Source organism: Zosterops lateralis, assembly GCF_965231275.1.
Source record: "Zosterops lateralis genome assembly, chromosome: Z".
Lineage (NCBI taxonomy): Eukaryota > Metazoa > Chordata > Aves > Passeriformes > Zosteropidae > Zosterops > Zosterops lateralis.
The window spans coordinates 18,845,229-18,857,047 of NC_139800.1; the positions used below are offsets into that span (position 1 = coordinate 18,845,229).

At 42.4% G+C, this 11,819-nt stretch overlaps 1 protein-coding gene across 2 annotated transcripts; it reads left to right on the forward strand.

Annotated features, from left to right (window-relative positions):
* The first annotated feature begins 253 nt into the window (after window positions 1–253).
* On the forward strand, window positions 254–11,617 carry CAPSL (calcyphosine like). Of its 2 annotated transcripts, none has more exons than XM_083882792.1 (6): window positions 254–542; window positions 4,288–4,438; window positions 5,291–5,468; window positions 6,092–6,301; window positions 8,971–9,076; window positions 11,497–11,617. In XM_083882792.1, exons 2-5 carry the CDS (start codon window positions 4,302–4,304, stop codon window positions 9,070–9,072), a joined length of 627 nt encoding a protein of 208 aa, XP_083738918.1. In that variant the 5' UTR covers window positions 254–542; window positions 4,288–4,301; the 3' UTR covers window positions 9,073–9,076; window positions 11,497–11,617. The 2 variants fall into 2 exon arrangements, with proteins under 2 accessions (XP_083738918.1, XP_083738917.1); XM_083882791.1 differs by having other exon boundaries at window positions 257–542; window positions 4,302–4,438.
* The last annotated feature ends 202 nt before the right edge of the window (window positions 11,618–11,819 follow it).

Consider the following 11,819-nt stretch of genomic DNA (forward strand, 5'->3'; position numbering starts at 1 on the left):
ATGCTTCTATTATGTTTTGAGTAAACGATTGGACCAGAGAGTCTTTTCCACCCTATCAACCATGAAAGCAGAGAAACATGTTCTATAAACACAACCCTGCACATGACCTGCAGGGCAATGCAGAACTTTTCCACAGCCACTTTCCCTCAGTCTTACTGCTCAGGAAGGCGTCTCCCACTCTCCCCAGTCTCCACGTGGGCAAAGACAGGAAGAAAACACATTATTTTTAGAAGAGATAAGATGAAAAGGCTCTCAAAACCCCAACGCAATTGTCCAGGGAAGCAGCGTAATCGCAGGTTGGGCCAGCCACAGCCTCCAGTGTCACCTTGGAGACCAGCTGGCAAACTCCATGCCTCCCAAAACAGGGGGGGGCAAGGCAGCCGGGTGTGTAAACAAGTAAAACGAGATGGATAAAGAAGCTTTGCAGTGAGGTCACCCTCCATTATCACCTGAACTTGTTGCTTGAGCCCAGAACACTATCCAAGCCCCTCGGACACCTCCTAGTCCTGAGTGGAAACCCCAGGTTAAGAAGAACATTGCAGGTAAAGGACTTTAAAGAATTTTAATCTAATTTAGATATATAAATATACATATATTTTAAAATATATATGTATATATGCAAAAGAGCAACCACAACAATGTCCACCTGTCAGAGGGTTGAAGCTGGATGATGCAGGTCATGAAGGAGTGAGAGAGGTGGGAGGCTGCTGCAGAGGGGTCTGTGGGGCTGGGAAGCCAGATTTTTAAGGAGGTGTTTAGACAGTTGTCAAATGCTCCTGCAGTTTTCATGCTTTTAATAATTTAATGAAATTATAATTAGTAAATGAAATGTGTGCAATTGATTTAGGCCACTTAATCTATTATTACATCCTGAGACCTTCTGCTCTGGGGTGGGTGGTGTGCCACTTCGTGTCTATGGCCAGCACAAGGGCATTCAGAAGCCTGGGCAATCCAGAGGTAAATGTCCAGATGGGACTCTGCCCATCATACTGCTGTGGTTTTTAGGATTTCATAGGAGGCTCTTAAGCTCAGCTGAAGGATAATACCTAAACAAATGTTGCAGGACTTAGACTGAATCTGATCTATCCAGGTTTAATCCTCAGGTGCAGAAGAATGTAAAGGGATCTGGTTGCTGAACAGCATAAGATTCTTCTGGAAAAATCTAACCCAAAATGTAAGGCTTTGTGTTTGTTAGGAATAAATGCAATCATTTCTGTTTGGCCTGCACAACACAACATCACCTATAGAAACAAACAGTGCTGACAGCGTAAGGTATTGTAACTGTTCATAGCCTAGGCTGTTACACAAAACAAAACTCTCTAGCATGCAAAATTAAAATAAACACTGCTGGTTAATTTCACTGAGGCAAACATCTTGGATGTCTTGATAGTCTTGGATGAGATACACAAATTAAAACCATGTGGAATTACTGTTATGACCTGTTATTGTTTTATTAGTGGTATTAAGATGTAACATGCGCCTGTACAATATGCAAAGAACTGCTATATTCAACAAATTCTGATTGCATCTTTAATTACTTCACATTATCCAAAAAGGAGCAAGAGCAAAATGAAAAGAGAGGAAAGGGCATGTGAATGACTGTGATTCCTCCCTCCTTGCACTGATTTGGAATCTCTTTTCTTACAATACAGTCTAGGAAGGATTTACCTCTAACTTAGGCCTGCAGCCAACAGAAATAGGAAAATGGTGTTGTGTCAGTGTGGACCAGGCTTGCATGTAGCAGGTTTTCTGTTTAACTGGTTTTCTGTGTTTTCTGGATGTATAAAAAGGGTTCTCAAATACTTACTGTCATGTGGCACATGAAGCCATGTCCTGTTTAAGAGGCTTTAGTGTAATGTGAAAGTGCAATTACCTTACAGGTAACACTTTAGTTGCTGAGTTTTGTATAGAAACATGTTGTTGGTGATTTAGTTAGTGAACATTATAAAGAATGCAGATTTGCAAAGAACAGCAGATATATTTATTATTAGTGGTTTTAACCATGATACCTGTGGGGAAAAGAAGTGGGATTATTGGAGTGCTCTGACCCACTTCAGAAGGAACACTAGGAGAAAATTGAAAAGTTCAAAGGAGCAACAGCAGAATTATCTGACATCTGGGAATTCATTTTGTATCAGGAGTTCTGAGCTATGCCTAATTACTCAGCCAAAATGAGTTTAAAAGGGATCTTCAAGTACTTATACCTGGACATATTTTTAATAGGTAGCTCTTTAATCTTGTAAAAGAGAGTAAAACAGCTCCTAATATGGTGGAAATCCAGCCTAGAAACAACAGATATTAAAAGAAAAATTATTCAATACTAGAACAACTTAGCCTAGAGATGGTGAGTTCTGAGGCAGAAATGCTTATAGATATAGAAGTAAACATTATTCTTACTGCAGAAATTACAGAGGATTGGCCAGTTTCAGTGGCTTTTATTAAGGTTCAAGAGATCATAACAGATAACAAATCAGATTATCCCTCCCTAGCCTCAAATCATGAGTCTTGCTGCAATGATTATTTGATGCAGTATTCTGGAAATTGTTCCACTGAACCTGAGGCAAGAAGATGCTACACTCTTTTCATGGTGTGTATGTTTGTGTAGATTTTTGCAGTGTGCAGTAAAGATGAATTATGTCCTCATTGGTCCCAGCATTTATAGAACTGCATAAAGACATAGTGTAGAGAGAAGCACACTGATGGTGATAGGGTTGCATCATGTACTCTGTATATAGATGTATAGTTGCTATTTATTATATGTAAGCAATAGTACATTATTATATAATGTAATATAGTTTTTGCACTGGGTTTATGTAACATCACCGTATTTATAGTCTTTTCAGCTAAACATTTCCCCTTAAGGACAGGTCATTGTTTGCAGAAAGCATTTTTGGCTGCCGAGCTCACACAGCTGTGAGACCTTCCTGGTCACTGGTTAATGAGTTCCCAGAAGAACTTTGCTTGCTCTGTCTGAAGCAAAGGCCAAATGCTGTATATTTTACCCCTAGGCTTCTACAGTAAGCTAGTACTGAAACGATTTGGAGAGTACAAACCATTTTATTTTTGCTTTTTCCAAGCTCGGCTGGAGTCAATGCTCTGTAAACAGGAGTGGAGTAGTTAAGATGAAACAGTTTAATTCCATGTTTCTTAGAAGTTTTGTGTGACCATTTCAATTCACACTTCTGCACACGGAATGACAACAGGATTGAAAGTGCCTCATGCACTGACAGTGCCTCACAAGGCTGCTCAGCTTTATCTCCCCATCCCAGCACTGCCTCAGTACAGCACCAGTGGCGCTCTGAGTCTAGAGCTCTGCTGTAACTTCTGTGACTCTTGCATGCCCTGATACCATGGTGCTTGAAAGGCTGGAAAATAATTTTGGGAGTCTTCATGGTCTGCTGCAGACCCATCAGCCAGGAACAGCAGTCTTGGCCCTGAGCATTTGCCCAGGACTCATTGTGGCCCTAAAATGTCAGTCTGGGCATGGACAGTCCCGCTTTTCTTAGCACCAGGCACAAATAATCCCTGTGGGAGAGGGAGTGGGTCTCTGCCAGCCTGGGCATGCTGCTCTTGGTGGTGCTGTTGCAGCACTGCAGAGGTACAAGCTGGTTTTCCCTATTTTTATTCCACCGTTTACCTCAGAGGGAAGCTTGAAGGCCTTTATTGTCAGCATGTGAAATCCTGGGGTGCTAAACACTGTGAAAGTTTAAGGTATTAATTTGTTCTGCAGCTGTGTAAAAAAAGCAGTAGTTGTCATGTGTAGGTGACTGCTGTTGCTGAGACATGCAATGAGAGAAATCTCTGCCTTGCAGAATTAAGTGGAACAAAAGTTTATCAAAGGCAAAGGTCCTCAGTCAGGGTAATTTTTGTCTTTCTATGGTCAAATGGTAGCTGCAAGCCAGGTGGAAGAGGCTTGGCAAGGATTCTGTGGACACAGAGGGAGCCAGACCCTCCTGACTGCACCCACCAGTTGTCACAGTGTTCTTACACTATAGGCAGAAAATTCTCACACACAATTTCCTGTCTGCATCTGGATTAATCACAGGGTCATTGGCTGAGTCTATTGCATTTATCTTCTTTCAACATGAGCCCTCCTTTCATGGTTGGTGGCCTATATTGGCAATTTCCCTTTCTGATAGAAGGATATAAGGAAAAGGAAATAGAGGATCAAAATGGGTTCTCATGAAAACGTAGCTACCAGCAGCTTGCAAGTCAGGAATTTGGGATGCCTTGTATGCTGAGGCAGGTTTCAGCACTATGTCTGAATGTGAATCCACGCCATATCAGTTTTCATCTTCCAGATGTCAGGCACAGCAAGGCATGACCGAGAGATGGCAATCAATGCAAAAAGAAGCCTGTCCAAAACCACTGACCCTTTAGAAAGACTTCGTCTGCAGTGTCTAGCAAAGGGATCTGCAGGCATCAAAGGACTTGGCAGGTGAGTATGCAGGACATCAAACCCACTATGCAGCCTAATAGTTCAAGCTGCAAGAGGCTCACACCTAGGGCCAAAACTTGAGTTTCCGCATTTCAGTGCAAATGCCACAACCCACAGAGCCTGGCATTAGGGCTCATTTGTTTTGGAACACAGGACTTGCTTACCTTTTGAAGGATTGAAGACTGTGAATCCCTCATGAGATAGTCCTTCTGTGAGATGTAGAACAACTGCCAGAAAAAGGAATGGGACATTAACCATATAGCTGTTTTCTAAAATTATCTTAAGTATTTCAGCACTGGAGATTTTAAGCTTCCTTCTCTTTAGTATATGATGCCCTTGTTTTAATGGTCTCTTAGCTGTCTAGTTTATGAGAGGCACCTAAAATCTCTTTGCAAGCATCCCATCCCTAGGAAAGGGGAGTTGCATCACAAACTGAGATCCCTCCAAGCCCTCATAAACCATGAATGAATCCATATGGTTGCTGACTGGAACTTCATCTAAATGTGGAACTTCCTCTGTATGTGCAAATTGCAGAGGGCAGAGGACTATAAGGAACAGGGATTCTATGGCAGCCTTTCCCTTGTTTAACTTCAGATGCGTAACATTCATGCACCCAATCTAAACAAGTCATCACTACTACCAATAAGTGTAGAGAGTTTGTTGGTTGGGGTTTACCTTCCTTTTTTTTTTTCCTTTCCCCCCCTCCCCCACCCTTTTTTCCCCCTCAGAATACAGAACAAGGAGGAAATGTTATCTCAGTAAGCTGACTCTCTACTCCAGTACTGTGCTAAAACACTGCAGCACTCTCCATATTTTCCTATGCATTTTCCTCAAATTTCATGTTTTCCCCAGAGTATTCCGGATTATCGATGGGAACAACAGCAGAACCCTTGATTTCAATGAGTTTCTGAGAGGACTTCATCATTATGCTGTGATGATCAATAAGGAAGAAGCACAAGAGCTTTTCCGGATATTTGATAAAGACGGCAGTGGAACAATTGATTTAGATGAATTTCTTGTTACACTGAGAGTGAGTCTGGGAATTCATGTTGTTATTGCATTAAATGGATTAAAATATAGCAGAACAGAACAAAGTAGAATAGAATATTTGCATATAAACAGTTGTGATTTTTTTCAATTAATTGTGGCCTTAATTTAGACACCGAAATTTCTGTGCTGCTGTGTGGGTACCTGTGCGGTTCAGTCCCTCAATCTCACTTCTTTTTGGCCATTTTATGATGCATTTCTTTATATCACGAACTTATTCAGAGGAGACTTTCTCTAGTCCACCATAGTGATTGATTTTGTCTAAAGTATCATTGCTCTGCTGAAGCCTAAACAGTTAAGATAGAAAATATTAGTACTGAGGGTAATTAGTAATTTCTTGTTGGAAATATTTAAAATGGGCAGATCAGAAAAGTGTTATAGGTAGCATTTTCTCTTTTATTGTATGGGTAGACACTGAATAGTCTTAATCATGTTGCTCTTTTGAGGATATATTGCCCTTTCTAGCTCATAGACAGTGTTGACTATCACCAGTATATTGTCCCATCTACCTTGAAAGTTTGGCTGCTAGCAACAACAAGCACTTGGATTTGGAACTAGGCAAATAGTTGGCAAAAATAAAATGATTCTGTTAATATTTCTTTACAGCCTCCCATGTCCAATGCAAGAAAAGACATCGTCATGCAGGCATTTCAGAAGTTAGACAAGACTGGAGATGGTGTTGTAACAATTGAAGACTTACGTGGGCTGTATAATGCAAAATATCATCCCAAATATGTAAATGGAGACTGGACAGAGGATCAAGTCTTTAGAGCCTTTCTGGATAATTTTGACTCACCCGGCGACAAAGATGGGAAGGTAAGTGAAGCACCCAATTGCAAGCCATGAAATCACCATCTGAGTCAGAATTTGACTTAGGTTATTAAGTGTGGGAGTAATCACAGTACCAAACAGCCATTTGCATCACATTTATATGGAACGTCAAAGTAGATGCATAACCTGTGCACAGCACTCCTGATACAGCTAGCTTGCACATACTGAGGCAAAGGAGCTCTGCAGGAGGTACAAGGATGGTTGTGAGACTGCACTAAAACCTGTAGCCTTAATAATTAAGTTTCACATACTACATTAAGTACATCTTCAGACTACCCCTCAAAATTACTGACTTTGAAGATCCACATATTTTTCATTCTTTGGAGAATAAATAATAGGATCCAGTTGAAAAGAAGGCTGCCTGCTTTGTTAAATATTTTACAATCTTTAGTTCTTCTCCAGTGTAAATACTGAGACACTTGACTTGGAAACGAGTTCATAACAGAGATAGAGTTATCTACAGAGAGTTGGAGGAAGAATGGGGCTGGGGCTACTGTCATGGGCATGTACCCTGAGGAGCCATGAGCTGAGACAGAGCTGAGAGCCCTTCCTGCACTCTGGGTCAACTCTCTGCTTCAGGTACAAAGCCTGGGTACTTTTGTGATGGACTTCTAATAGATCTGCTTTGCAATCACCTCTGAGCCACACTCTCTTTCCCCTGCTTATGTGTCTGCAAACTTCTTTGGTCTGAACTTACAGACCAGCTATGGTTCAGCTCTGTTGAACAGCTCAGAGCAATCAGCAATCCTATATCTCCATGGTTCAACTGGTGATATTTTCAATCTGAGCAGTCAATAGTAACAACAAACTAGGCTGTAAGTTTTTATCCTGACTTTGTGGAATGTCTTTAACCCTTCTCACTCTCCAGACTGCACATGGGTTTTCAGGGCTGCATTGCAGTGGTGACTCCTATGTGTCTAATGCTCCACCTGAATCCTTCACTTGCTTTGTTCCCACCACTCAGGCTCACAGTTGTAAAAAGGTGATGGGTTTTATCTACTTTGGGCATGGCTTTGCACTCAGTAGAGGTGACTTTCATCCCTTCTGCTGCAGTGTCATCCTCAGAGATACCAGTTTGAAGCCAGCTATCCCCTTCCACCTCCACAGCAGTGGTGACACCAAATTTCAAACAAAATGTTCCTGCTTTTTCTGCTGAGGTCATACATGAACACATTAAATGAATTCCCAAACCGTTCCTTGAGTTCAGTGCCTGGTTACTCTGAGCATCCACCTCTTGTTCAGCAATCCTGATGTTAGCTCACCTGATTATTGTTTCTTCTGAGAACAGACTTTGGCTTTCCTGAATCAGAAGACACTAATGAAACTGAATACCTAAAATGTTTTTTTAGCAGAAATGCCTCAAACATTTGCTGAGCATTTTGTAGAAAGGCCCTCTTCACCATGGTCTTGCAGAATGCCTCTCAAATAGGCAGTTTTAGTAGGCTTGTAATTATCTTGTGATGGTAGGACAGTCTGAAGTGGTCCCTTCTCCCTGTTGTCATTGTTTTTTTAAGTTCTCAAACACACAATCCAATTGGGGCAGATATAATGGAACCACAGAATATGATGAGTTGGAAAGAACCCATCAGGATCATCAGGTCCAACTCCCAGCCCAGCATAGCACACCTAGAAATCACACCGTGTGCCCGAGAGCATTGTCCAAATGCTTCTTGACCTCTGGCAGGCTCATGCTGTGACCACTTCCCTGGGGAGCCTGTTCCAGTGCCCAACCACCGTCTGGGGAAGAACCTTTTCCTGATATCCAGCCTAAATCTCCCCTGACACAACCTCATGCTGTTCCCTCAGGTCCCGTCACTGTCACCCTAGAGAAGAGATCAGTGTCTGCCCCTTTCCTTGCCCTCACTAGGAAGCTGTAACTGCAGTGGGGTCTCCCCTCAGTCTCCTCCAGGCTGAACAGACCTAGTGACCTCAGCCGCTCTTCACACGGCTTCCCCTCAAGACCCTTCACCATCTTCTTGGTACTCCTTTGGGGACCCTGACACAGCTAAATGTCTTTTTTAATATTGTTTCGTATTTTTCGATGTGATGTTTATTCAAGGAATGGCCTACACAATTTGAGAGTTAAGGCATCACAAGAGACATGCAGTTTTTCTCTTCGCTAACTTGATTATATATATTTTTAATGGTCATTTTTAAACCTCAAAATACCCATGAAAGCTATTCAAAACTCATAGATATTTGAAAGAATATTTGCTTCATTAAGGGAGACTTGTTTAGATGATATTTTCACCCTATGGGTGGATATAAAGTTCCAAGCCGTCTCTGAATTGCATTGGAAACCCCATCCTCTTTATGCAAAGAGCCAAATTATAGCATCCCTGGAAAAACGTACAGTAAAAAATTTGCCTTCTTAGGCAGCAGTGATTTTAACTTCAGTTCCTGGTAATGTTAGTTAAACTTCTCATGTTTCATCTCCAAGTTTTATGGAGAACAAAAGCTCTTGTTTCTAGCAAAGTGAAATTAAGCAAATTTTTAGTGTCTTAATTTCTCCTGTCGGATTCCTTTTTGTTAGCAGCAACATGAAATAGCAGATGTTGAGTTTCATTAAGAGTTTTTCTCAAAGTGTAGTTTTGACTTACAGCATTAAATAAAATCAAAGGTTCATTTTCCTGTTTTTAATTTCTCTGTGACAGGTCACAACAGAAGAATTCATGAACTACTACGCTGGAGTCAGTGCCTCAATAGACACAGACATCTACTTCATCATCATGATGAAGAATTCTTGGAAACTCTAATCAGGTAGTTAAAGAAGCGAGACTTTTCTTTCACCTTTTACAGGCTCCTCTGATTAAGCGTTGTGGTGCTTGGGCAAGGAAGTGATTCTTCTGAGGAAGTTACAGCAAAACCAATTAGCGACCAGGCATGAAAACTGACAGCTAATATAGCCATCAGAAAGGTGATACACCTCTGTGAACACACAGGGTTAAAAATCGGAGAAATCCCGAGACGAGCCCCTTTCCCGCCGGCCTGAGCAGCGGGAAACCCCCGGGCCCAGCGGCGGCTCCGCGGGGCGGGCGGGCCGGGGCTCTGCCGTGTTGGCGGGGCCCGCCTGCCCTGGCCGCGCCCCCGGGCACAGCCGCCGCCAGGGGAGGGGAACCACGGCTATTCACTTCCAGCCGGCGCCACGGGCTGCCCCACCGCCAGCCCGGCCGAGAGAGGTGTCCCCCGGGCCTGCCCTGCTGGGGCTGAGGGGCGCGGGGAGGCACCCACCCGCCTGGCTGCCGAGGGCCCGGCTGCCGGCCCTCAGCCGCCCCGTGGGCCCGGCCCGGCTCTGAAACACCACAGCCGCCACAGGGGCCGCCCCGGGCTGGGATCACAGGACTTCTACGGGCCCAGGAGAGATGTCAGCTGTTTCCTTGACAGATAGAACTTACAAAGCACTAACCCTTCTCTGAGTGAAAGAAAAAGACAGTTGTTGAAATGTGGAGAGAAATGGCATGAGACAGAAGTCAGTGAAAAGGGAATAAAAGTCCTAGGTTGGAAGGAGGATGGAGGAGTTGCTTAGTTTGGGCTGGATTTCTTGTCAGGCCATGGAGACTGGATTAAAATATCCCTTTAAACCATGGAAAAAATATGCATTTTGGGGAGATGACAAGAGTATTTAAGTTGTAGACATAAGCAAAGGTGTTTGTGATGGACCAAGTAAATATTGAAGTAGTTGTGGTCTCATGAGAAGCTTGAACAGAGAGAGAAATATGAGATGAAGATCTGCCCCTAGAAAGAGAAAAGATCTCTGTTCCTTGAGATTAAAAAAAAAAATCCTTTGCTTTTGGAGCCATTAATCTTTAAAATAAACCCCAATGAATTTCCTGGCCCATATGCAGTTGTGGGAAAAGCTGCCAATGGGAGGGACCTCACGGTTTGCAGAACTTCTGGGCAGCTGCAGATTCATGACAAGGGAGCCACCAAAGAACTGTTCCTTGTGACTATGTCTCCATGGGATTTCTAAGAGACACTTCTCTCCCTAAGAATTGATGAAAGACTATTTTAGAGTGGTGAAACTGACTGAAAATCCCAGGTTTTGTTTCTTTATGTTATTAGAAAGTGAACACTTCTGGGGGGAGGAGAAGTGTTTTGAAGGTTTCATTTTGAGTCTTATTAATTTTTCTTTTCTTTCTTGTAGTTGTGTGTTTTTATACCTTTCAAGTTTGAGCCTGCTTTGCTTTTCTCCTAATCCCATCTCACAGCAGAAAGAGAGTAGATGATTCTGGTAGACATTTAAACCACCACGCTAATTTTAGGAAATAGAAATTGGCAACCATGAAACCACTACATTTATTGGTGTTTCCACCCAGTTGGGAACTAAAACCATCACAGGTGTATATACAACAACACCCTCCTGTTCCATAACAACAGTTTCCAGTAACTGTGCCAATTACATTCAATCTGCAGAATTAATTCCCAAATGCTTCTGCAGGCTCAGCCTCAGGGGATCAGAGCATAATCAGAGAGTAGATCTGGCATTTGGCCACTCCACACATCTGTCCTTTTTCTCTTTGCATCCCTGATATATGTTTCCTGAGATGAGCTGCTCTTTTCTTTTCTGACATCTGCAGAATGTCGCTGTGGCTCTTGGATATCCCCTCTTGCAATGTTAGATACAGCTCTGTTTGGCAGAGGATGCACGACACGAAAACCAAAATATTCTGGAAGTGTGGTGATCTTGGACAGGCTGTAATAAATGGAAGGAATTCTCTCCCAAGAAGGACACCTGTAGCACTGCAGTATCTCTAGGCTTTGTGGGTCTCACTAGTGTGATGGAGCAACTGCTGGTCTTGCTGCAGGGAACATGTGAGTTCCCAGTACTGGGAGGCTGGAAGGGTAATTGAAGAAGGGAAGACATGGAGCAGGATAAATGCAAAATGCTTTTTAAAGCCCTGTTTTTTTTCCATGGCTCACAACTAAACATACAGACAACTTTCCTGTGCATACCATGTTTCAACCCCCTTTGCAGCATCTTACAGATTTTCACTCCTTTCCTCCTGCTTTGATTCCTTTATTTCTGTACTGTGAGATCATTTTACTTATATTTTTCTTCAAAGGTGATACATGTATTACAGTATTTTTTTCTCTCTGTCCATGGAATATTTGCTGATCTGGTAGCTGTTGCCTGTACATATCTACACTGAAAGTTGTTTACTACTTATTTGTATTTGCAGTGTTTTCTGACCAAGATACGACTTCAGGAAGCATTCTGGGATGTGAAGAACTCATAACTTTCTTGTTATCTTCTGTTTCTGATGCTGAATAAAGACTGGGAACCTACCCTTGTCATACCAATGAGGCTGTCTCATTTCATCTTTTGTCTTTTGCCCATATAAACAGGGGGAAAATGTAAGAAAAGGAAACAAAGGAAACTGTAAGAAAAATTCCCGAAAAAACCTAGTGTTTGTGTGTGTGGCATCTAATTTTTCCTTCTTTGAAACCTTTTTCTTTTTTCTTCTACTTTCTGCTCCTCTCTCATTATTTTGCTGCTCTCCCA

Excerpts from the sequence above, each read along its gene's own strand:
- CAPSL (XM_083882792.1), top strand. The coding sequence starts at position 4,302 with ATGTCAGGCACAGCAAGGCATGACCGAGAGATGGCAATCAATGCAAAA. Across the intron at positions 5,469-6,091 it reads AATTTCTTGTTACACTGAGA|CCTCCCATGTCCAATGCAAG; the intron begins GTGAGTCTGGGA and ends ATTTCTTTACAG. Across the intron at positions 6,302-8,970 it reads CCGGCGACAAAGATGGGAAG|GTCACAACAGAAGAATTCAT; the intron begins GTAAGTGAAGCA and ends TCTCTGTGACAG.